At 39.0% G+C, this 26871-nt stretch overlaps 1 protein-coding gene across 1 annotated transcript; it reads left to right on the forward strand.

The window, feature by feature from the left end:
- Positions 1–233: 233 nt before the first annotated feature.
- LOC123316483 (frizzled-4-like) lies at positions 234–26871 on the forward strand. Its single transcript, XM_044902575.1, has 4 exons — positions 234–982; positions 4771–5033; positions 17074–17240; positions 25568–26871. Exons 1-4 carry the CDS (start codon positions 419–421, stop codon positions 26158–26160), a joined length of 1587 nt encoding a protein of 528 aa, XP_044758510.1. The 5' UTR covers positions 234–418; the 3' UTR covers positions 26161–26871.

The following is a 26871-nucleotide window of genomic DNA, read 5'->3' on the forward strand; positions in this document are numbered from 1 at the left end:
ATATAAGCATAAGAGTCTTTCCAATGAGCTTTTAGCCAGAGATATATCGGGAGAAAATTCTGGACCACTTGCCCGAGATGCTGTCGTCGGAAATCCCGAATTCCGGTCCTGCTAACCAGAGAACAATCGCATCTCTTTACACGCCGCGCAAAGCACGGCCGAGCGGAGAGAGCAGCTTTGTAGCCGAGCTTATTTACATGATCGGCAAAGATCGTGGAGCTTTAGTTCGGAACGACTACATTCCTTGAACCCGAGACCGCAAGCCTCGGCCGTCTACCTACTAAAAGCAACCTTTCGTCGAAGATCTACCAGAAACGCACCAGCCGGTCAAAGAAGTCAAACCACTCCAGCAGTGTTGAGCGTTCCTCCGTCGCGACCTAACGTGTGTGGGTGAACTTCTGTGTACGCGCCCTGCAAAATGTTTTGGTTGTTTTTGGTGCTCGTTACAGGTGCCACAGCGGAACCTCTGAGAACATGCGAACCCATCCGTATAGATCTGTGTTCCGGGCTTGGTTATAACATGACGGGGATGCCGAATTTGGGCGGCAATGACCAACAGCACGAGGCCGACTATACCCTGAAATCCTTCTCGCCTCTGATCCAATACGGCTGTAGCTCCCAGCTAAAACTCTTCCTGTGTTCCGTGTACGTCCCTATGTGCACTGAGAAAGTGGCGAATCCCATAGGACCCTGCAGGGGACTCTGCGAAAGCGTCAGGTCGAGATGCTACCCCGTTCTAAGGGGATTCGGCTTCCCCTGGCCGGAGGCACTGAACTGCTCTAGATTTCCGGTGGAAAACAACCACGAACACATGTGCATGGAGGGCCCGAAAGATAAGGGCATTGATGTGACAGCGTCTGTCGATCCTGCAGTGCAAAAGTTCAACTGCGCGCCGCAATTCACCAGGAATGAATTTGGGGGATGTGTGCCCACTTGCGAGGCCAATTCTTTGTTCGAAGAACACGAGAAGCGATTTGCGGAGGTGAGTTTGAGATCAGAAAAACAAGAGGCAAGACTCGAATGCTTTTGCAAATTGGCTATCGGAAATCTGTTAAGCCCTAATGCGTTTTACACACTACTTGAAACATTGTTCCCTCACACACCTGTCAAAACATTGATTTGCACACTACTTGGAACATTGTTCCTCGAGCTTTTTACACATTACTTGAAACATTATTCCTTCAGCGTCATACATTACTCGAAACATTGTTCTTTCAGCGTTTTACACACTTCTCAAAACATTGATTTGCACACTACTTGGAACATTGCTCTTCCAGCGTTTTACACACTTCTCCAAACATTGGTCCTCCAGCATTTTGCACACTACTTGAAACATTGTTCTTCCAGCGTTTTACACACTTTTCCAAACATTGTTCCCCCAGCGTTCTACACACCTGTCAAAACATTGATTTACACACTACTTGGAACATTGTCACTTTAGCGTTTTACACACCACTTGAAACGTTATTCCTTCAGCTTTCAACACATTACTCGAAACATTGTTCTTTTAGCGTTTTACACACTTCTCCAAACATTGATTTGCACACTACTTTGAACATTGTTCTTTCAGCGTTTCACACACTACTTGGAAGTCTTGGAACATTGTTCTTTCAGCGTTTTACACACTTCTCAAAACATTGATATGCACACTACTTGGAACATTGTTCTTTCAGCGTTGTACACACTTCTTGAAACATTATCAGTTCAGCGTTCTACACACAATTGAGACATTGTTCTTTTTCACACAATTTACAAAACATTGATCCTTCAGCTTTTTACACAGTAGATATCTGAAATATTGTTCCTTAATCGTTTTATATCCTACTTGAAATATTGTTTCCCAAGCCTTGCACCCGAGCTAGCACCTATACCCTCTTTGGAACATTGTTCTTTTACTTTAAGCGCTTTACACACTTTTTGAAACATTGTGAAATGTGGCAGATCTCTATTTTCTTTCAACGAACGATTCATTCAAAATAGATAAAACAACCTATTCTAATCTCCTGGAATACTTTTCATATAAAATTTCTTTTCTCAGCCTTTTATGCTTTTTCCTTCAGCTGATATATCCACCTGTATACATATGCCAAGCTTCCGATAATTGTCACTCTATCATCGTATTATAAGGGCAGCTACTCAATTTTCCTGGCAGATCCTCTTCCGGCTTCTGGCTTTTAAAAATGCCGCTCCACCACCAGGTTTTGGGTTTCTTCAGCCAGATGTTCATAATTACGTGTGGTTTCCTGCCAAAACAGCACCCCAACATATGTGCAAACACGAAATTGAACCCTGAAGATACTGGCAAATTCTTTCTTTGTCGAAGGATGTGTAGGAGCTCTTGAGAATTTGTTCCCATCGATAACTTTGAGTGGGATGAACACCTAATCTCAAGTGTTCTCTAATGAGGCATTTTTACAAAAAGTTTTTATGGAATATTGATTCCTATAGAAGAACTAGTTTAGGCAATTCCAAACAGAGATTTTGGTCGGTAAGAGATAATTTCAATGAATTTTCTCAAATTGTGTCGACAATCAAAGTAATCAACTGTCAATTTATCACAGATATGTTGATTTTTAACAGCCCTACAAAGTTTATATGAGACATTTTTCGGTAACCTCGAATATTTTGAAATAATCTACCATCAGTTGCAACATTAGACTATAACAAGGCGATCCAATAAGAAAAATACCATTGAACACATGCCCCATGCTGAAAATTTATCGTATAAATAAATAGGAGTTCAGTTCCAGCGTAGTATCTGGATCGGCTGAACCCTAGGGTAAATATTTATGCACGTAGTTTTTATTATTGCAGTAAAACCAGCGTTGATGTTCGATTTTGAACCTTGTATAATTGGCAGGAATACGTGACTCTATTTTTGGAGCCACAGATATTCCCTGCCGAACCATTAATTATTATGGATCAATGTACTCCAATGATCATGGAGTTGTAGAGTTCGCAAACATCTCTTTATGTCGAATAACACGAATTTACAATGCTGGGAAAGATACCGATCGCTACTCGAATAGATCAGGTCTTTCGATTGTCAAAAAAACTATAATACCTCGCTATACAGGATGTCCGAAATTGATGCTACAAAATTTGGTCACGGAAGATTCTTGAGATGAAGTTTGGGAACCCATATTCTTGATTTTTGCTCCATCTTTTGGAGTTACAGTCCATTGAATTTAACCCCTGTTGTTGGATGATATCAATGATGAAAGTGTCTGAAAAGCTTCTTTGTCCAAGCTCGTTTTGAGTTCAAACGCTTTGAAAACTTCGATCTGCTGCAATTTTTTCATAGCACCAACCGAGAAAAAGATGTCGTTAGCGTAGTTAGGGTTTAAAGCACCAAGAATGTCGATTTTTTCACAGACACCCCAAGTTTGCTGAAAATGACGTTCTTAACTGCAACTTGCGAGAAGTTAGAGTGGTTTTTGGAGGTGGTAACTCTTGAAGAGAACACTATTTTTCGTTTGTTCATTTTCCTAATATCTTGAGGAAAATTTCTAGAGGTTTTCACGTGGAAATGAATGAACTGTGATCCAACAAAATTCCAAGAGATAAAGACCTATTGCTCCTCAATTCAAATCAAGTAATGAGCTAGTGAAACAGCCTGAAGCCACCCCAGTATTTCTTCAGCAACCTCTCGAGAGTTCATCATCTCCGAGCTGTCTTTCACAGTCGTGGATCTAGTTCGATGGGTGCCTCGTTAGGCCTGTTCACAGCCGTACAAAATGCAGTACAAACAACATCAATATTCCAAGATCGAAGACCTTGAGGCATGACAATCAACTGTATCAAGTTCGGGCCCCAATCATACCATTCTCGTACATTCCGGAGTATTTATCGGACAGAAAATCACTCTGTGATTATAATGGACTGGGGTTCCGTCCCAGCGCACAGAGCGATGCTGGGATCATGTCCGATGGTATGGTCTGGAGAAGAGCTTCGAACCACCTCACCCATACCACACGATTTCGATTTGTTTTTTTACGAGGATTCAACTTCACGCTCGGCTTGGCGTAAGGAGAAACAAGCATTATCGATCATTATACATGTTGTGGGTTTCAACGCCAGTAAAATTAGGTTTTTTCGGACGAATATTCGTTATTTCAGAACAAAATTAATGTGCTGATTGGGCTGCTCCACAAAGACTGAAGAATTTCAATAATTTTGACGGTGTTTCCACAGATTCTTTAAATATGGGAACTCTAAATGTTTATCCACTCATTCTTTTTTACATTTCTGGAGAAGTTTTATAGTTTCAGGGGAAAATTTATTCTTAGCATTTGTAGTTTACTAAAAAAATTTAAAAAATGAAGTTCAGTGAAGAGAATGGCCTCTTCGAACATCAATCAGAGCCAGAAAACGCCTTTGCCTACTTTTGATCGTATTGTTGAAGTAGCCTCAATCAATTTCCCTACAGAGTAGCTGTAAAAGCAGTCTGAGTTCTTGAAGTGGATGTGAAGGTGGTTGATGAGAATCTTCAGCGTGTTTTTGAGTCAATGTTTTTCAGTGTTTATAGAGGGTGAATCTTTGACTCGTACAGTAGATTCTTGAGGTCATAAAAAACCACCCCCAAGTTTTGAATGTACGGAAATATCCCCGACCAATTAATTTCCCAGAAAAACAAATGTTATAAATCTCAATAGGGTGTACAAACACCTCATAATTATCCAGATTCTCCCTCGACATGCAATTATACCATCCCTGATGAACGAATGAATGAAGTAAACGTTTATTTAATGCCCCGTTTCAATTTTGCAGGTTTGGGTATCCCTATGGGCACTCATTTGCTTCGTAACCAGCTTCGGATCCGGTTTAACCCTCATAATAGGAGGAGGAAGGGCTAGAGCACCCCCTCTGGTCAGCATGGCGCTATGTTACTGTCTGATCAGCATAGGCTGGGCCTTGAGGATGTTCTCTGGAAGAATGACAGGTGGCTGTCAGAACGGAGAAGGACTGGACAACGTCAATTGCTCCTTCGTTTTTCTGCTGATCTATTACTTCGGAATGGCGTCCAAAGCATGGTGAGTTACGATGTGAACATCGTTTATTTCTACGCGTTCCACGCTTCTCGCAGTTGTTTGTTAAATATTTAATTTCCTGGTCATCACACGATAGGAATTCACGGCAAATTTAGTATAGTAAACATTAAATTTAAATGGGAATTCGTTGTGATGGAAAATCTTTTAAATTAAAGCATGTGCATCTTTCTTTTTTGTTGTAACCTCGACGAATTTCGTAAATTGGTCGCCCTTTGGTGTTTGCCGCGCCGTAAAATAAAACACGACCAACTTCCGTTTCATTGCGTCCGGGTGGATTTCAAATAGGGGCGTTGAAATTTCGTCGGACAAATTTTATGGGTTTCTGCTGATTTACGGCCGGTGCGTGTATATGAAATCGCGGTGTTTAGAAGGTAAAAAGTTAAGTTTTCGCTCTGAAAGACTTCGTAGCGTATGCGTTCAGGTAGGAAAAAACTCTGGACAAAAGGGTGCGTCATAAAAGAGGTTGAGTTGAGAAAGGTACGGATTTTTTGTCGAAGGTAGCCACAACAAAGTCCGGCTTGAGGATTGAGAATATGAGGTAGTGAAGCGAGAAATTGCCTTCAAGATTTTGTGTCACTTTCAATGACGAATTAACGGCGGTAACTTTTGTCAAATTTAGTGGTGGAATATCCATAATGTTGCGACAAATTCTTGTAAGGGAGGGTGGAAGAAGAACCTTTATTCATCAAGATATTCAACCATTACCTGAAGAATTATATTCAGGTAATATTGACAATCGTTTAAATGATTGTATAATCGCAGTTGTCTTTGATTTATATGTGTTCTCTTCTTCTTTTCGAAAAGAGCATAATCTTAGACTTTTCGCCTACTATCAGAGCACTTAACTATCGTCGACTCGACAGAGTGCCCTTGAAACTTCCGAGGTGAAAACAGATGTGAGAAACATTTTCAGACCTCGTTAATTCCAAACGTGATGCGATCGTTTTTAATTGTTTTCTGGTTGTAGTCCACGTGAACGGTCTCGGAAGAGGCATCGCTCAATCTGTTAACAAGAGTGATTGTCTCACTAACCTCACGTTTGTATAATGCGAGGTGAACATGCGGGAAAGAAGGCACAGGGCTGTAGTCAGGACGAGACAAGATCTAGTCTGCTTTCACAGGTTGCCGACGTTATAAGGAGACCATCTGTATATGTACTTACAATGGCAATAGGGGTTGAGGGATGAAAATTTTGAAGGTTTTGCAATTCTCTTCATGAATACGAGGATATATTGAAAAATTCTTAGCCTACTATAGAACCAAACAAAATTTCAATGTTAAAATATTTTATTACTTAACATATTCTGCTCTTAATTGGATACATTTATTACAGCAAACAGGCAACATCTCTAGACCTTTGAAAAAAAATGTTTCTTCTTGCTCTGCAAACCAGACCTCCACAGCTTCAATTACCTTCTCGTTGGAAGAAAATTTACGACCTTTTAAACTTTTTTTCAGTTCAGGAAAGAGATGATAGTCGGATGGAGTCAAATCTGGTGAATAAGGGGGCGTTCTAGTAATTCAAACCCTAAATCACGAATTTTTTGCATGGCAACATGAGATTTGTGTACAGGGGAGTTGTCTTGTAAAAACAAAACACCTTTGGCGTCTTTTCTCTTTAATTTTTTTCCGTAGAGTGGTCAGTAATGTCGAATAGTAATCTCCGGTTATTGTTCTACCCTTATCCAAAAAATCAATCATGATTACTCCATGGCAATCCCAAAAAACTGAAGAAAGAACTTTTCCAGCAGATTTTTGGACACGAAACTTCTTAGGTCTTGGTGAACCAGAGTGTCGCCATTCCATCGATTGTTGCTTTGTTTCTGGATCGTAGAAATGTACCCAAGTCTCATCCATAGTAACAATTCGGTTTAAGAAGTCTACATCGTTTTCAAATCGAGCACAGATCGAACGCGATGCTTCTACCCTTGCACGCTTTTGGTCAACATTCAAACATTTGGGGATCCATTTTGCAGCGATTTTCCTCATGTCCAAATTGACGTGAACTATATGATGAACTGCATCGATATTTTCGGGGACTGACACAGAAACTGGCCTTGTTTGAAGCTTGCAGTCCAATTTTTCACGGTCGCATACGAAGGACATTAATCACCAAGGGTATTAAGCATATCTTCGTAGATCTGCTTACCTCTTAACCTTTTTAAATACATGTACTTGATGATGGCTCGATACTCCAATTTTTCGATTTTCACAATTTCGGTGGACATCTTCTTTATTTTAATTTATTTCTTAACTCTGATTTACTTTTTTGACCTCAAACCTCACACTGACACTTCTAATGAGTTATTGTTCGTTGCTATGGTAACGCAATATTTTTTCTATGCATGTAACTGGTCTAGGCTAACTAGATATCAATACATCCTCGTATATACGAATTCAATTACTGCCTAGTAGTAAATGATAAGAAGTTTGAACATCTCAATGCAGAGGATTCGTTCAGAAACTGCAGAAATGAATGATTTCACTTCATTTCTTTTATTGTTTCATTTTGATCGCATTCCTGCTCTAATCCATACCTGCAACAATACCGAACAATCTCACCTGGAACCATCTTAATGTAAGAGGCGAAGTTTTAAAATGGTAATGGGTGTCTTCGCAGCCATCTCCAAGACCGGACCGCATCCTGCTAGGGCAAGGGAGGGGGCCTGAAAGGGGTCCAAACCGCTGGATCTTGACAGGTCTCTCAACCATAATTTACAACCGTGGACCAGACTCGCCATAGTTAAAGGTTGGGAAATATCAATAATTTCTGATAATTTATACTCCGCCACGGTTGGTAGAACTGTTTATTTACACAGGGGTATAATTGGCTGTTCTCTCAAATTAAACATTTAATGGGCACCGAAGGATCTATTGGTTTTGAGGTTGTTGAGAGTTTCGGATCACGGAATGGTCCTGTCTGATACCATCAGGACATTAATCAGGATTTTTTAATGGTAGTGAGTTGGCTGTTGTCGTGATTAATGGGAAGTCGAAAACGGTTTTTGTTGTTGGATGCTGCGTCGGATATCTTCTGATATTTCTTCGTGTATGTTGAGAGCCCTCTGGTGTCCTTCTTAATTGAATAATTCGAAGAAAGGATGGGTCAACATAAATCGTTGGGAAGGTTGAGATGACCATGAAACAGTCTTTTAATTTTTTCGATAATTTTAGGAAGGTGGCTAATTAGAGTGTGAAATTATGTACGTCCACATTATACGCTTTAAAAAATGCATGAGAGTCGAGAAATACGAAAAAACTTGATGATTTCTTCCAATAATTCAACAGTAGATTCTTGAGGGCAAAAGAAACACTTTTCACCAGAAACGGTCTTATCGAATGGAATGAATTTCGGAATATAGATTTTCGTTTATTTGATGAATCTTTTTCGAACGCAAGATATCACCCAAGTCTTCCAATTTTCTCATTATTACTGTTAAAATATTTATACGAGTCAAATACTGACCCTGTATAGGTTCATCTTTAACACTTTCGGTTATACCAGAAGTAGCTTTCGACTTGATATGATATGCTCAATAAATTGTCACATTTTGAATGGATATTGTGCAGTCAATCATATGCTTCAAATTAAGATTCAAGAATATTCTAACTGCTTGGTAATTTTCTCAAATTGATTGATTCAAAATTGAAAATAGTGACCAGATATCGTTCTTAAGTACATATTAACTCTTTGAAAACTTTCCTGAAGACAGAACGTTTGATCTAAGAATTTTTTTGATCGATGTATCAGCAGACCAGACATACAAGAACCTATAAAATTGAACCTGTTGGTGTCTCAACCCCGCCATGCGATATTAAACGTTATCCGACTCCGGCAATAAAACGAATCATGTCTCAAGTTTCACAAGCAGTCACATTAATCAAAAAGCTCGGTTTGCGACAACGTCACCAGTTTTTCCTCGAGAATTATACGACCACAGCCGTCCATTCCCAACCCTTAAACGCCGATAATGGCTCATAAAGCCACGCTCACACGGAGTTTATTACAGCTCACAACTATACCATCGAAAAAATCTTGTTAACCCCACGATCCATCATAGGTGACGGATTTATGCAGTGCATAAACAAGCTTTTGGAAGCTGTACCGATGTTTTGTTACGCGGCCGGCGATTGTTAGAAGGCATGCCTGTCGGTTTGCTTTCAGAACCACCTTTATGGTAAGTGGCATTGTTTGAGAAACAAAAGGACATTAATTATCGTGCAGCGAGCGAACTATGAACGAATTCAATTCTGTTATGGGTCCTGTGGACAAAGGGATCATTCGCCCAGTTGGCTGCATTTGCATCTGAGCCTCTCGTGCAAAAATTCGATAAAGATATCTCGAAAACTCTACGACCTATACTTCATTCAACTTTATTTTAGCAGTCGGTTGGCCATGGAAATTTGACACATTTCACTCTGTATAGTACGAAAATGTGGGGTTATGAAGCTTGTCAAAACATTTTTGGGTTTTAAATCAACGCTATGTTGCCCGTTCTACGTAAAAGTTTCTGTTATTACGTATTTTATCACAATGTCGAATCTCTTCGGAAAATATCTGACGAACATAATTGAAGTTTATACAAACTGATTGAAGGCATACCAAATCCAGTTATTTGCATGGAAAATACAAGAGATCAGTATAATATCATAATATGCACTAGCTTGAGGAGAGTTAATGTTCGTTATCTTCTTTGGCTTACATCATTTGTAGATTTCAAAAATATTAACCCGAAGATGAAATGCATATGCTGCAGTGGTTGGCAATGGGTATCTCCCGAAGGAATTAACAGATAATTACAAGAATGTTAAATTTTTCAATAAAAATCATCTTGCATCAATATAAATAAAAGGAGTTGAAGGAAGTTTCAAGTTAAAATGCAACTTCACCGTTGAACAAAAATTTCACATGAATAAACAGTAACAGGGCAACTTGCGCGTATTTGTGGCAATTCATCTTAATACATTGATGTAATTATAATATTTAGGTATTTATTAGTACCTTAAGACATTCACATTGTATAGGACAAGTTAAATGAAAAACAGAAAAATCCATTTTAGGGAACTCATTCTCCGATGACATTTATCGAAAATCCTGTAGTTAACTTTTCGCATTAATTCACTCAAACATAAAATTCTGAAATGCCACCACTTTTTTGCGTCTCCCAATAGAAGGAAATTCTTTGTCATACTCTTCATTCACAATCTTTCTGATTGTGGAAATATTCAGCTGAAATATAAGTCGTTTAGATTCAGATGAAACATTATATAAATTCTCTTACCTTGAATATGTTCGCTACCGTCTGACGTATTGTGGATTTTAGAATATCAGGGTATAACTATTTGAATGAGCGGACCTGAATTCTAAATAGCACTTCCTGAAACCCTGTCTCTTTTTTCAATCACTTTCGGCATTTTCGAATTTTCGTAATAAAAATTGATATTAGTTGTGGCAACGGCGTTATGACATTAACGACATTTCATGAGTGCCAACCTAACTTCGTTCTAGTTACAAAAACTTGAGAAAATTATTTCATGGCCAACCGACTGCTAAAATAAATTTGAATGAAGTATAGGCTCAAATTTGATGTTGTATGTTTAATGAAGATTGAGTCACAAAATGTACGTGTGAAGATTTCAAAAAGCCGCTCTGTTCTTTCAACCCCTATTCGACAATGAGTTAGCACATTTCAAGAACATTTCGACGAAGAGCTTTTGGAGATTACCGAAAGCCGCTTAGAGGAAACACTCCAATGACATTGGTTATCACGAACGTCTGTTTATAACGAAGGCGTAGGTGAAAGAAGCAGAAAAATTTCGAGGTGCCATCAAAGAGAATTTTGCCTCAAACGTAGGATTATATTGCGTTGAAAGCATCTAATGTGGCTGTGAAAAGACCGGAAACCATAATGGGCGTCAGAACTTGTAGGTGTCCTATCAATAATGATGTTCGTATCCTATCGTCATTCTATAGGTTCATCCGATAAGGCTACAGAAACAGAGACGTAAATAATCTCTTCAAAAACAGAAAAATCTTCATCTCTATGAACAGAACAACCATAATCTCTATAAGCAGAAAAATTGACGTCGAATTTCAACATTTCACAAGAGATCCTCTAAAAATTCGGGAGGATTTCTACGTAAATCTCACCCCTGGATTAAAACATTTACTTCCGCGCCCACTTACCAGAGGTTTCTAGCTACCGCATTCTATTTTTTCGTTAACAAGCGTCAAATATCCAATACTCGTCTTTTTTGTGGATGGTAAACGAGAAGGCGAACAGGTGGGTCTAGAGCCGGTTTGGCCGATGATGCACCAACAACTTTGAAAGTCTGATTTGTTGGGTTGTTTGGTGCCCAGACCAGCGAAGAACTGTGTCAGACGGATTTCATCCTTGAGATTTCAGACGTGTCGTTTCCTCATTCCATTTTCGTGGGAGAATAGAGGAAAATGTTGAAGCCGTGGATTTCCGCATTGATTTTTGATTAGTTCTTCGGATATCCTTGGGGTTTACAGCCCTCTGACACTCTGGCAAGTGAGGAACACAGCAGTTGTAAGATGCAAGAGCAAATCACCAATCTATCAATTAGTGGACTCTGCTTTTACGAGGATACATTGAAAAATTCTCAGCCAACTATAGAACCAAACAAAATTTCAACATGTCCAAATTGACATGAACTATATGATGAAAGCGTTCGTATGAAATATTCAGTGCTTCAGATATCCTTTTTAGACCAACTCGACGGTCTGAACATGTCATGAACTGCATCGATAATTTCGGGGACTGACACAGAAACTGGCCTTCCCGATCGGTCATCATCTTCAATTTACCTCTTTTGAAGCTTTCAGTCCAATTTTTCACGGTCGCATACGAAGAACATTGATCCAAAGGGTATTAAGCATATCTTCGTAAATCTGCTTACCTCTCAACCCTTTTAAATACAGGTACTTGATGATGGCTCGATACTCCAATTTTTCGATTTTCACAATTCCGGTGGACATCTTCTTTCTTTTAATTTATTGCGTAACTCTGGTTTACTTTTTTGACCTCAATTTTCACACTGACACTTCTAATGAGTTATTGTTCGTTGCTATGGTAACGCAGTATTTTTCTATGCATGGAACTGGTCTAGGCTAACTATAGATATCAATACATCCTCGTAAGACGGGCTAGACTTGGAAAGACATGGCTGATATTCCAATAGATCCACAAACACTCAATTTTAGGCTCAAATCAAGGGTTTTCAATGATTTATATCGAGAAACATCTTTTAAGTCTTGGAAACGTACAGAATTCAACATCCTTTTCCTAATTCACAATCGGAAACGTAACTAACAATGGTTTGAAGCTTAACCGGTTGGTTTTCCAATTTCAGAATTACCCATCGAAGAGATGCCTGGAAACAAACTTCAACAAACCGGTGTGTAAATCAATTTGATGCTGATAGATAATCATGCATGCGCCTGCAAATATTTTATTGCTCGTGCCGTTCACACGAGCACTCAGGTATGAAATGGAAATTATCCAGGCTCGTAAAGATGCAGATGATGATTACGACCTGCTGCAATAGAACGTAAGGACACGGCCTGCTTCTCGTATACTGCCAAGTTCAGGATGCATCGTGAATTATTCAATTTTCAACAGGGATATGCTTCTAATAGGTTAACGCCCTTAAGTGGGGTGGAATTTATAAAAACATTTCAGTTTAGCCTGTTATGCAACCAAGAAGTTCAATCAAATAGCAACCCTGACATTTCCGTTTGGTTTGTTTCAAACACGAACTACAAAACAACCGAGACATTCCACGTTCCTTCAATCCCAACAGAAAGAACTCTCTTAAAAACTCTTTCCCATCCTCCAGAACCGTAAGAAGAGCATCGTCATCTTATCAGATCAGGGCGAGAGAGAACTGGATCTTTCAAAAACAACCTGTTGGCTATCTCCCGATCTGAGCTGAACATCCATTGTAGCATTGACTGTCTTCTCTAGGCTCTTTTTGAGACGCGGACCGCTGCTGGCCCATTCGAGCAATTTATCAGATTGTATCTGGGACCGACACTCTGGTCCAATCCATTATCTCCTTGTATATGTTATAAACGGGCTGTATGTTAGTCTGTAGTGACAACGAGATGCCTTTCGGTAAATGGCAGATAACAGTCTCTGAATTAATTCGATGTCAATCAAGGAGATGAACGATGGTAATGTAATTTTCAACCGACCTGAGATGAATGTTATTAACCGGCTGAAATGGAAGGTCAAGAACGTCCTCTAAATGCTAATATGTGCCTTAAGAACGGAGAAGTAAAAAACTTCTGCTAATTCTTGGAAATTTCGCTATATGTATAGGCTGAAGATTTGGTTTGTTCAGGGTTTCTCGTGAGTTTGAGCATCTACGAGGATTTAGTTAGCCTAGACCAGTTCTATGCATTAAAAAAATATTGCGTTACCATAGCAACGAACAATAATTCATTAGAAGTGTCAGTGTGAAGTTTGAGGTCAACAAAGTAAACCAGAGTAGATGTAGACTAATTAAACCGAATTGTTACTATGGATGAGACTTGGGTACATTTCTACGATCCAGAAACGAAGCAACAATCGATGGAATGGCGACACTCTGGTTCACCAAGACCTAAGAAGTTTCGTGTCCAAAAATCTGCTGGAAAAGTTCTTTCTTCAGTTTTTTGGGATTGCCATGGAGTTATCATGATTGATTTTTTGGATAAGGGTAGAACAATAAGGTCTGGTTTGCCAAGCAAGAACAAACATTTTTTTTGAAAGATCCAGAGACGTTGCATGTCTCCAAAAAGCAGACAGGTGTTTCTCTTCGAAAACTTCCCGAACCAGAGACATTGAAACGGTTCAATTCCGCAAAACTTCAATGTCCCAATTGAGTTCCACATCCGACAATCCCCCACAGAGGTCATTCAGATCAGCGCGAAGACTTCTCGCTTTTAAATTGGCTCCAGATTTACGATGTTACAAGCCGCCGGCGAGAATATTTGACTTAGCACTCTGGAAGTGTAACAAGAACAAGAGTTCAACGAAATAAACCATCGGCTGAAGTTAATAAAGTGCCCCATTGTTCGGCAAGGTAACGCTAAACTTGCGGAGACGCCCATACGAACCTTACCTGACTGGCCTTAACAAGATTCTCGTCCATCAGTTTTTCATGTGCCGGTTTATGGTGTGTGCGGTACTTACAGGGGGTATCTGGTTTTTGCCTCGGCATCGAACAAGCCTATCACATACAACTTAAGTTGATTGAATCACAGAAACGTTTTGTCGACTGAAAAAATCACGACCAATACTCGGAATATGCCTCTCACAGCTGTGGTAACATTTCGAAGAACTATTAGAAGACCTTGGCGTCACAGAAAGACTCCTAGATTGGCTTGCTTTTTTAGCTGAAGCCAACAATATTCTCGTTGATGATTATGGCAACCATGATTTGTTGGAAACGACAAAAATTCTGATCTGGGAGTTGAGGAATGCTCGATTGCATCGAGAAAGGTTGTAGACGAAGAAATGGAAGAATTAAACTCAAGGCATAAGCTAGCTAAAGCCGTAAAGCTTGGAAAGCCCGATGTAGAATTCATATGCTGTCAGGAAAATTCGTATTCCACGACACTTAGCAAAAAGGTGGCTTTTTACTACGTTCTCCTAAGTTTCAGCTATGTATAGGTACACCAAAACGTTTGGGAACTGTCTTCTCAACACTCCCTGGTACAAATGAAAACATTTTCACGGAAACGTCATCACCATAATGGACAGAAACGAGGATGGATAAATACTGGCCCACCAGATGGCCTGTGTTCATCACCCATACGGCCTCATGATTTATTTTTTCGAACAACAAACATTCATCCCAGCGTTGCTGTACAGTAGTACATGAATTAGATATGTGAGCGAAACACGATGTTTTCCACTAAAGTAAATAATCCGGAATCGAGATTGAACCCACATGAAGATCACGCCAGGTGGCTCCCTTAAACTCTTTCCCAAACAATCTTTAGGGTTCTGAGGTGCTCTTGAATTCTTCTGAAATGCTGCATTCTGGAGCATTTGTAGACATCCCGATTGAACAGAATGTGTCTGCCTCCATTGGTCATATATCATGGGTAATAATTAAATATACCGTAAACGTGCAAAAACTCAACCTCTTCAATTACATCGATCGTCGGGATACCCTTCATCAATATTCATGCAACGTATTTGTATTCCTTTTAAACTGGTCCCCCATCTCCTCGCCTATTAAATTTAAGTACCCAGCCTCCTCTGTTGAAGCTGGTAAGTCATATCACCTGAAAAACTCGCAGAATATATTTCAACCTCGACCAGTTTCATTACTGCGTCCTAATAGTTAAATCGTTGTGTTGTTCGAGCGGAGAAATTATTGGTTTTGTAAGCGAAAGCATGCCGTTACGTCTTTACGAAGATATTAATGGCTCAAGACCTCAAACGTTAACTTTTATGCGACCATTGGTTATATGGAGAACTAAATACAGATCCTCGTCAGATTTCACTGCCGTCGTTACTCCAATGAGGAATCAGTGACATTTAAACGATTTTATTGAATGCCAGAAAAAGTACCTCCATGGGGGGATTCGAACCCACTGCCTCATGATTGCTGGTTAACCGCTCAGCCATCTGAGCTACCGAGGAGATACGATCTCCACTCGCTTCTTTTTACAAAAATGTTTGATCTAGCGTCTTTTTCATCTACGGCAGTGGTGGAGTATCAGCCTTCAAATCTTTCAAGCACTATGGAGGTTGTTTCCACCAGAGAAACTAACTCAAGCTCACAGAGATTCTGAATGTTTTATCTGTTACCGTACGTATGCTTGGGAACTTACAATATGTATAATTTGTAGGAGAAGGAACAGCTCTTGTTGCCATAGGGCACATTTCTCACATTTATCTTGGGCGGGCGAAACCCGTAAAGTAAATAACCAAATTAATCAACAAACTCCAACTTTCCCTCGCATTCTATTTGCTTCTCTCATGAACTGTCATGAGTTGAGAACGAATGAAAGAACAAATACTTCACGCACAAAAAGACGCATCCAACATAAGACAAACAACTACCAGAACCCGAGAAAATTAATAACCAGGTGTCTACCGCCCAAATATTTGAACAGAAGCTTCTTGAATTGGACTCTGTAATTACACTTGGATGTGCTAACACTAAAGTACCTGGACGCAGCCTTAAATGCGCTAGTCAAGGGTCAAAATTGTGTTTATCCACCTCTATATCTACTCAGTAACACGATAGTTTCTGGTTACCAATTTCCTCCTCACCTTGTTTGCATAATCAACGTTTAAAAGCGTCTTTCCTGTGTTTAATGTATTTCGTGAATTTGAGAACGATCCTATTGATGCTTATCATCAACAGCGATGGAATAATTAGAATAATTTGTGATGCAAATTGGTCCGAATGATAATGGGTGCTCGAAGAATTCAAGTTATTCGTGTTTGAAGTGGCTTTTTGGCCATTGTCTGTTTTTATACAAATGAGGTGAGAAGTTAATTCGTGTTTGGCACCATTAAGAGCTGATTAAATCGTTGGTTTCCTGAATTCTAGAATATCCACCTAGAGATATGTTTCCGCTTATTCGCAATTTAAATGGAGGTGGGTGGCTTCATTTAAAGTTATGGGAGAAAAGGATCCCACATGGGAAACGATAAAAACAGACGGAAAAAGGTACTGAAACTCGAAAAGTCAGTACTGGGAGTTCATCTTGGGGATGGAATAACAAATAAGATTAGCATGAGAAGTAATGAACAAAGAATGAAGTGAACTCTATGTTGCACGAACTGAACTGTGTAGGACATGTGAATGGTAGATGAACAAAAACTTGGGGAGGAGAGGTTATGAGAAGTAAAAGAAGAAATTGGATAACAAAAATCAGCAAAATCTTAATCATTCTCGAATTGAATGAAGATGAAGCTCGTTGCAAACCTTTTAATGTTTTGTTGTACCTATCATTTTGGTTTTTATACAATAAAATCTTTATTTCCAGGTGGGGTTGCTTGTGCGCCTGGTGGGTCGCAAGGGTTGGACTTCAATGGACCACGGAGAAGATGAGGAGCCTAGAGACAATCTTACACGTTTGCGCCTGGGGCTTTCCAGCGGGTCAGACTGTTGTGGCTTTAGTACGAAGGGATGTAGACGCAGACGATCTTACAGGTAGGTCCTTCGGAATAATTTATTTTCAATTCTTCGCCCTGTATAAGGGTGGCATTCTAGAATTTCATATTTATTGCTTGAAATTATAGTTTTCGGACGAGGTTCCATTTAGGTTATGCGGATTAATGAGGATTTTCACGTATAAAGATGATAGGTTGTCATTCATCATTCAGTTTGGTCGAGGAGTAGAACTCTTATTGAGTGAAATATGAAAGGATGGGTATAAAATGGAGGAAATATTCAAAAATGGCATGAGACGTCAACAAATTTTGATGACTTTCCCAAATAGTTGATAGTATGGCTAAGGGAGTAACATTTTACTGTGATCTTGAAGTCTCCCATAAGAGCTGTTCTGATAACTGTGCCATCTGCATCTACCCCACAGATCCAGAGGTCCAGCAAACTCCAATATTTACTATTGAATCTTCCTGAGGACACCTAGCTTCATCTTCTGGTTTATTCCCCTCTCCAGAAACTTTTCCTTATAGGAAGAAAGGTACAGGTCCAGTAAGAGACTTTGTGGTCCCTTTCTGGCGAGCGTGTTTCCTTTAATTCCAACTGTGAGTACTCTAAGTTTGTTCATTAGATAGTAATATCAATATAAGAACATCCTATACATCGGAAACCTAGCAAAGTATTGGCAGGAAGCAGAAACATGAGAAATTGACCAGTTCTGTGAACGTTTCCAAGACTGGCAAGGGCTGCAACAATGATCTGCCAACCGTGGCGTCATGTTACTGATAAAACAAAGTTCTGTATGAATTACACTGGAATACCCTGGAGACAACGTTCTGGGAATCGTCATTTATTCATTCAGCTACACATGAATGATGTGCTCGTCGTCCGCTACAGCATAATGGACTGCGATGACAATCTCTCATCGCCAAATTCCAGACAGCATCTCGTATTCGGTCCACTGGCATTCCACGCGTGTCTCGGGAACGCCTGAAATCAGAGTGGACAAGTGGACGAGAGATTGAGCCGTCGACGAGTTCGCTAAATCTGATGGAATGCCATCAGCGCTCGTGGGCGCATAGTTCTGGCCTTTGTTTTTGTCCCATCTCGGTTTATGTCAGCCGGAGATGTGTTGGAGGGTCAAGTAGATTTTCCGGAAACAGTTTTTCATTCAGGAGGAAAAGGGAAGAGAAATTTTGGAAGGGATCTTCTGTAGGTCGTTAGGAATATCTAATTTTGAGACAGGAGGCGATAGTAAGGATGGAAGACGATCATTTTAAGATGAAGGAATCCCAATTTGACAGGAGGTTCACGTTCGTTTGGTACAAGATCATCCAAGCTGAAAACTGATTCGATTTAGGCCAGGGTGTTAACAGAAAAATTGACGTGAGGCTTGTTAGTAAGAACAACCAGTTGAATCCAATCAAAATCGAGGAGAATAAAAATCATCGACAGGTTTTTCGAGTCCTATCTGTCATTCTTCTTGACGGAGCACCGTTCATTGATCCTACCGATAATTAACGTCGAAATAGGTATTAAAACTTGAATTATTCATGACATAAACCGATTATGGGCTCTCGGAAAGATACATTTATCAAATTATGCTCGAAAAAAGATGTTGAAAGCGAGATCAGATCACATTTAATGATTTCATTAATATCGAGACCAGTTTTTTCTCTGGCGAAAACCTAGATGTGTATCTCGAGATGTAAAATTACAGGGTTAGTCCAAAAATGGCTATCATTGAACTTCTAATTGGAAGCTTGTAAATGCTTATCTGCTGAACCAAAATATAATGAAATGCTACCGCTTGCAGGGAAGAGACAAGACAATATTCCAGCGTTAACACGTTCAGACTTTTGTCAACTCCTCTTTTCACTTACTCTGGATCTTCACGTCAATTTGGACATGAGAAAAATTGCTGCAAAATGGATCCCCAAATGTTTGAATGTTGACCAAAAGCGTGCAAGGGTAGAAATATCGCGTTCGATCTGTGCTCGATTTGAAAACGATGTAGACTTCTTAAACCGAATTGTTACTATGGATGAGACTTGGGTACATTTCTACGATTCAGAAACAAAGCAACAATCGATGGAATGGCGAAACTCTGGTTCTCCAAGACCTAAGAAGTTTCGTGTCCAAAAATCTTCTGGAAAAGTTCTTGCTTCAGTTTTTTGGGATTGCCATGGAGTAATCATGATTGATTTTTTGGATAAAGGTAGAGCAATAACCGGAGATTACTATTCGACATTAATGATCACTCTACGGGAAAAAATTAAAGAGAAAAGACGCGGAAAGCTATCCAATGGTGTTTTGTTTCTGCAGGACAACGCCCCTGCACACAAATCTCATGTTGCCATGCAAAAAATTCGTGATTTAGGGTTTGAATTACTAGAACACCCCCCTTATTCACCAGATTTGGCTCCATCTTAATATCATCTCTTTCCTCAACTGAAAAAAAGTTTAAAAGGTCGTAAATTTTCTTCCAACGAGGAAGTAATAAAAGCTGTGGAGGTCTGGTTTGCTGATCAAGAAGAATCATTTTTTATGAAAGGTCTAGAGGCGTTGCAGGTTCACTATAATAAATGTATCCAATTAAGAGGAGAATATGTTGAGTAATAAAATATTTTGGCATTGAAATATTTATTGGTTCTATAGTAGGCTGAGAATTTTTCAATATATCCTCGTAAGTTGTTCAAGACATGAACCTCTCATGCATAATTCTCTCATTTCGAGCGTTCTACACTCCCTCGAAAGAAAAAATTAGTTTAATTCCATCATAAACACATTCCCTCTCAATAAAATCGAAACCAGCCTTTCAGAAATGTTCAGGGAGCCTTAAAACTTTCACCATCGTCGTCATTCCACAGTGTGGCCACCGGTTCACGTTAACACGTGTCATTTCTGGAGTCATTATACCGTGCAACTCAATTAAGTTCAATCAAAGAAAACATTAATTACGAGATGTCAGAAATGTCGGCACTTTCAGATCTTTTCAGCCGGCACAAAGATGTTATTTATGGAACGCGGTTAAGTCGCCATCTAGAAAGACGACTATGACAGTGGAGGTACCCAGGGTGTCCCAACAAAGTGGCAAAATTACTCGTGATTTTGATATGCCTCAAAAATTAAAACAACTAGAGTGTTTACAGTTTCAAACAGTTCAAGTCCTCATAACTTGAAACAAATTACAGGGTAATCTCTATCTTGGCAGGCATTCACGAGATTTTTTCCTCGACAAATAAGAACGATTGTTATTATGCCACTGCACAACCGGAGGACATCTTAAAACAACATTATGCAGTCGCCACACATAATAACAGTGATTTGTACATCATCATTGCAACAATTTCATGCGTACAAGCTGTAGGATCTGGTGGATCTTATTACGAAGATAAATATCTTGGGAGAGGACACGTCTCACGCTAAAAAATTAACTGCTAACTTGAGCGTGGTGCATTATAATACGTAATCGTTGGATATCTTTATTTTATTTATGAGTTCGAACATAAATCTTGAAATAATTAGCCTCGTAGAGTGATGGTCTCGTTTCGGAGCAGGATACTGTTATCCTGGCTTTTTATGGCAAGTTAGCGAGTGGGTTTTGTGGAGGTGAAATCTGTAGTTGCCTTCTTCAAGGCTTACCCAGCTAGCTGTATGATCTGAAGAGAGACTAACAGCTTTTTGATGACATATTATATTAAAAATTAACAACTACACTGATTCGTTAATATTTGCGATGTTTTTACCAGTTGGTCGATCTCTTGGTCAATCAGCCGAACCTCAAGAACTCCGACTAAAGAATCTCCATTTATTCTACGTTAAGTTACAGTTGGAGGCAAAAGTTGATAGGAAATTCTTCATTTTCATCGCTTCAAGAGAAGAAAGCGATAAAATCAAACAGCACAGTGCGTTTCTTGTGCAGTAGATTGCCTCGGTGGTATCATGGCCGGCTTTTCGATTAACGAGACGTTTACAAGAACCGGCTCTTTCTTGTCACCATAACGAGATGCGAATCTGTTCTTATGCAAAACAGCTGCCGGTTCTTTTTGATCTGGCGGCTCCAGACCTAACCCAAAGATGGAGGCAGTATTTGAATCCTGGTCGCATTTGGGCCTTGTGAATTATGTCCAAAAGGAAGATCTTATTGGCTTATTAATCATATTTTAATGTCGCTTTGAGTTTTCACAGTCAAAGGAATGATCAGCGTTTTCGGAAAAGGTCAATTTTCGAGTAGTTTTTCTTCCAGGAAAATTATTGTAGATCTAACTGTGATACATATTCTGAAAGAGCAACTCGTCTAGTAATAAATCTGAGAATTCCATCCATTTAGACACAACGGTTCGATCTTGAGGAAGTATTAACTGATCCCATCTATTTGGGAATTTTTGGATGGCCAACTTTCGAGTAGTTTTTCTTCCGGGAAAATTATCGTAGATCTAAATGTGATACATATATTGAAAGAGCAACTCTTCTAGTAATAAATCTGATAATTTCATTCATTTCGGCACAACCGTTCGGTCTTGAGGAAGTTTCAACTGAACCCATCTTTTTGGGAATTTTTCGATGGTCAACTTTCGAGTAGTTTTACTTCCAGGAAAATTATCGTAGATCTAAATGTGATACATATTCTGAAAGAGCGACTCTTCTATTAATAAATCTGAGAATTTCATCCATTTCGGTACAACCGTTCGGTCTTGACGAAGTTTCAACTGACCCCACCTTTTTGGGAAATTTTCGATGGTCAACTTGAGACTAGTTTTTCTTCCAGGAAAATTATCGCAGATCTAAATGTGATACATATTCTGAAAGAGCAATTCTTCTATTAATAAATCTGAGAATTTCATCCATTTCGGTACAACCGTTCGGTCTTGAGGAAGTTTCAACTAACCTCATCTTTTTGGGAATTTCTCGAAGGTCAACTTTCTAGTCTCGTATCTTCCAGGAAAATTATCGTAGATCTAAACGTAATACATATTCTGAAAGAGCAACCCTTTTTGCATTAAATCTCAAGATTTCATCTATCTCGGCACAACCATTCGATCTTGAGGAAGTTTTAACTGACTCCATCTTTTTGGGAATTTTTCGACGTTATACTTTTGACACTTGTATCTCCCAGAAAAATGATCCCAGATGTAAAAATGATACTTATCCCAAAAGTGCAACTCTTCCAGTAATAAATCCCTAAATTTCACCAATCTGAGTGCAACCATTTGCTCTTGACGAATTTTCAAGTGAAATTTATCTGAATTTATCGAAGGTGAACTTCCGACACTCGTATCCCCAAGAAAAATCATCGGAGAACTGAAAGTGATACATATTCTAAAAGAGCAACACTTATAATAATATAAATACGTTTCGAAAGCAACGAGAACCATTTCATCATAAATTACAATATTTAATAAATAGGTACAATCCGTTATCACTGCGCCGTCTCTAATTCAACAAGGGAATAAGTATAGGTTTCTCCTTTTCGTGAAGCAGTTAACTGATGAAGAACTGGATAAATAATTTATTCTACGAGCTACGGGCATTGCTGTGAGATCCAGCGTTAGATAGGTGGTTATTACAAGAAAACTGGTCGGTATTTTATCCGCAAAAAATATTGTTCAGTTCAGGAATATTGTTATTGAGTTACCGCTCGTTTCGTCATTTATTTTTTCGAGAATCGTGATCCTATTAACGTTGTACCGTTGAAGGTTTACTGCAAAAACCTTGGTAACGTTTTGATTCGAACCAGCCAAGAGGCGTTGAAAGATTCAGAAGGCTAGAGAAAAGCACTGAATATTTTATACAAAGCTTTATGTTCCTTTCTACTTAGCATCGTCTTGAATACGTTGTCGATCCTGGTTTTCTCTGATGCTGATTGGATATATTTGGGCAAAGAGTCCCAGGTTCCCCAGTTACTAAATCTCTCATGGTACAGTGTAGGTATACTTCATTCAACTTTATTTTAGCAGTCGGTTGGCCATGGAAATTTGACACATTTCACTCTGTATAGTACGAAAATGTGGGGTTATGAAGCTTGTCAAAACATTTTTGGGTTTTAAATCAACGCTGCGTTGCCCGTTCTACGTAAAAGTTTCTGTTATTACGTATTTTATCACAATGTCGAATCTCTTCGGAAAATATGTGACGAACATAATTGAAGTTTATTCAAACTAATTGAAGGCATACCAAATCCAGTTATTTGCATGGAAAATACAAGAGATCAGTATAATATCATAATATGCACTAGCTTGAGGAGAATTAATGTTCGTTATCTTCTTTGGCTTACATCATTTGTAGATTTCAAAAATATTAACCAGAAGATGAAATGCATATGATGCAGTGGTTGGCAATGGGTATCTCCCGAAGGAATTAACAGATAATTACAAGAATGTTAAATTTTTCAATAAAAATCATCTTGCATTAATATAAGTAAAAGGAGTTGAAGGAAGTTTCAAGTTAAGATGCAACTTCACCGTTGAACAAAAATTTCACATGAATAAACAGTAACAGGGCAACTTGCGTGTATTTATGGCTATTCATCTTAATACATTGATGTAATTATAATATTTAGGTATTTATTAGTACCTTAAGACATTTACATTGTATAGGACAAGTCAAATGAAAAACAGAAAAATCCATTTTAGGGAACTCATTCTCCGATGACATTTATCGAAAATCCTGTAGTAAACTTTTCGCATTAATTCACTCAAACATAAAATTCTGAAATGCCACCACTTTTTTGGGTCTCCCAATAGAAGGAAATTCTTTGTCATATATTCTTCATTCACAATCTTTCTGATTGTGGAAATATTCAGCTGAAATATAAGTCGTTTAGATTCAGATGAAACATTATATAAATTCTCTTACCTTGAATATGTTCGCTACCGTCTGACGTATTGTGGATTTTAGAATATCAGAGTATAACTATTTGAATGAGCGGACCTGAATTCTAAATAGCACTTCCTGAAACCCTGTCTCTTTTTTCAATCACTTTCGGCATTTTCGAATTTTCGTAATAAAAATTGATATTAGTTATGGCAACGGCGTTATGACATTAACGACATTTCATAAGTGCCAACCTAACTTCGTTCTAGTTACAAAAACTTGAGAAAATTATTTCATGGCCAACCGACAGCTAAAATAAATTTGAATGAAGTATATGTTATGTACGTATGAACGTATGTGTTCACTTGAACTTGTTGTCGAACTCTCTACGCCTCTGCCATCTACATTATTCAGACCTTTTTGCATGGGTACGATATGCAAAACCCAGAATACCTGCATGAAGGTCCGGATGAAATATATCACATATCCGATTATGCTAAACCAAAACATCCGAGTAGCCCAATCTTCTTATACAGCGCTCCATTCAGATGTCAGAGTAATAATTTATCTGCGAGCGAATTTTCATCCAGGCTCGTTTATGTAACTGGAGACCAGACGACTAGACCTGGGTTCTTAATTATGAAAACAATGGTCTACTGTGCGACATATGCGAAAGGTGCTGCTCCTAACAATGGGAGTCTGGTGTCTTGGTTTTTTTCTCTGAATACCGAGTAGGTCGAAAAGGAGGAGATGCTGATCTCCGACGTCTTGGTCCCTTTGGCCGAGAAACGCCGATAATAAGGATGGTAAAGATGGTTGTTGAGATAGCTTCTGGGTGTTTCGACTCGTGAATTCCTTTCCGATGGAATTTGCGAGAAAAATTCAAGAAGATTCTTTCAGGCGTGTGTGTGGTGAAGTCAAAAACAAGATTTAAAGTCTATCCACCTTTCAAATGGATCAAAGATCGGTAGATTTTCCACCCAGAGTGTTAACAAGCGCCAGAAGCACTTGAGTTTATGGAAACTCTCATTCAAACACCAAAAATCTTCTCCATTTTCCTATGTACTAACTCTATTCAAAAAATCAACTCCAGAATGAGAACCACTGTAGAGTAATCTGAATAAAAGAAATTTACCATCTTAGCATCTTAGAAATGAAGAAATCTACTAATGAGTGTCGAGTTTTTCGTCTAGGATAAAGATATACAGGGTGAGCCATTGTTTCGTACGAATATTTCTCTCTCAGGCAGAGCTCATTATGAAAACTTCAAATGGCTATATCTTTTTATCAGTGCCGAATTGGAAAAAATTGTATAGCTTCTTTTGACCTCAAGAATCTACTCTTTGAATATTTGCACGGGTCAAAGACTCATCCTGTCAAAATCCATGTCAATAATGACATTTCTCGATGTGGCGTCGGGCTACTAGTAATGCTAACTCTCAGAAAATCAAATTCAACCTCTCCACACCTTTTACAACTGAATCATGAATAATTGAACTTTAATTCTGAACCATTCGATCTTCTTAATCAATTTTCAACCTATTTTTTCCTTACAGGCACCTGTTACGTTGGAAACAAGAACTCTGACACCCTCCTCAGCCTCGTGCTGATCCCAGACATCGCCTATTTCGCCGTTGGCATCATCCTGCTCATCTTCGGTTGCATCTGCGTGATCAGGAGACCTGCCCAATCTGCTGCTGCTCCTCTGACCGCTGCTGCTCCAAGGAAGGAAAGTGATTTCTTGGGCGCAATCTGCACCCTCTACGCCATCCCTACGTTCTGCGTCATGGCCACTGTCTACTACGAGTACAACGAACGCTATCTGTGGGTCTCTGGACGTGCCAAACCTGCTTTGTGGGCGTTCCTGATCCGCTACCTTATGTCCCTGTTCGTTGGAGTAAGCACGGTCTTCTGGATCTGGTCCTTCAAGACCATCACCGCTTGGAGGTCTGTTTTGAAGAAGCTTGGACCGAAGCAACAGCCTCCTCTCAAAGTGCCTACTCTTCCGGTGTTACGATACGTACCACCGCCACAGAATTCTGTTTCTGGCACTTTGAGCACCGGAAGTAGGCATTCCATCAGGGCCCATCCCCATAGGAAGCCTAGGCTGCATCATCTGAAAGGACCTGGCGGGGAAACCATAATATAAGACTTCACAAGTTCGGAAGTATTCTACCATATTGGTATTTCAAGTGCAAAATTCCATGAAACATGTTCATCAGACCTTTCCAGAGCCAATTCATATTGCTGTTTATTTTATCGTCCATTTTTATTGAAGAACTACAACATTGATACACCTCTCGTTTAAATTAATGCATGAATTCGGTATTTATCCACATGAACCAGCCAGAAAAATTGTAGATTGTAGATATTTGTAAATATTTTCGAATATTCCTATAGTTCGTAAAATATATTGAAACAAATCAATAGCACGGGATTCCTCAACTTAAATGAATAATAATAATAATAAATGATATACAACTCATTTTTAGTTCAGAGCTATGGAATTATAAATTTTTTCGTTATGATTTCATATAGGTATTACAAGGGTGAAGGTAGAGGAATGGAGTATCCTATCCCCTTGTTTCTTTGTCTTGCCTCAATTCTTGTTGAAGAATTGAAAATTGTGCCTTATAACAAATAAGATTCCCCCAGCAGTTGTACATATCTCGATTAAGTATTTAGACTAAAAATGTATGTTTAGAACTGTATCTAGGTTACTTTGTTTATACGGTGCCATAGTGTATTTTCATGTTTATTTTTCCATTTGTTACATTATAGTGTCAATCCTTATTTATTTTGCATATGCAGTATTGTGATATACCTTTGTACATACGAAATACACGTAATATTTTTATGA

This window comes from Coccinella septempunctata, chromosome 7 (assembly GCF_907165205.1).
Source record: "Coccinella septempunctata chromosome 7, icCocSept1.1, whole genome shotgun sequence".
In the NCBI taxonomy this organism is placed as follows: domain Eukaryota; kingdom Metazoa; phylum Arthropoda; class Insecta; order Coleoptera; family Coccinellidae; genus Coccinella; species Coccinella septempunctata.

Excerpts from the sequence above, each read along its gene's own strand:
- LOC123316483 (XM_044902575.1), top strand. The coding sequence starts at position 419 with ATGTTTTGGTTGTTTTTGGTGCTCGTTACAGGTGCCACAGCGGAACCT. Across the intron at positions 983-4,770 it reads ACGAGAAGCGATTTGCGGAG|GTTTGGGTATCCCTATGGGC; the intron begins GTGAGTTTGAGA and ends TCAATTTTGCAG. Across the intron at positions 5,034-17,073 it reads GGAATGGCGTCCAAAGCATG|GTGGGGTTGCTTGTGCGCCT; the intron begins GTGAGTTACGAT and ends CTTTATTTCCAG.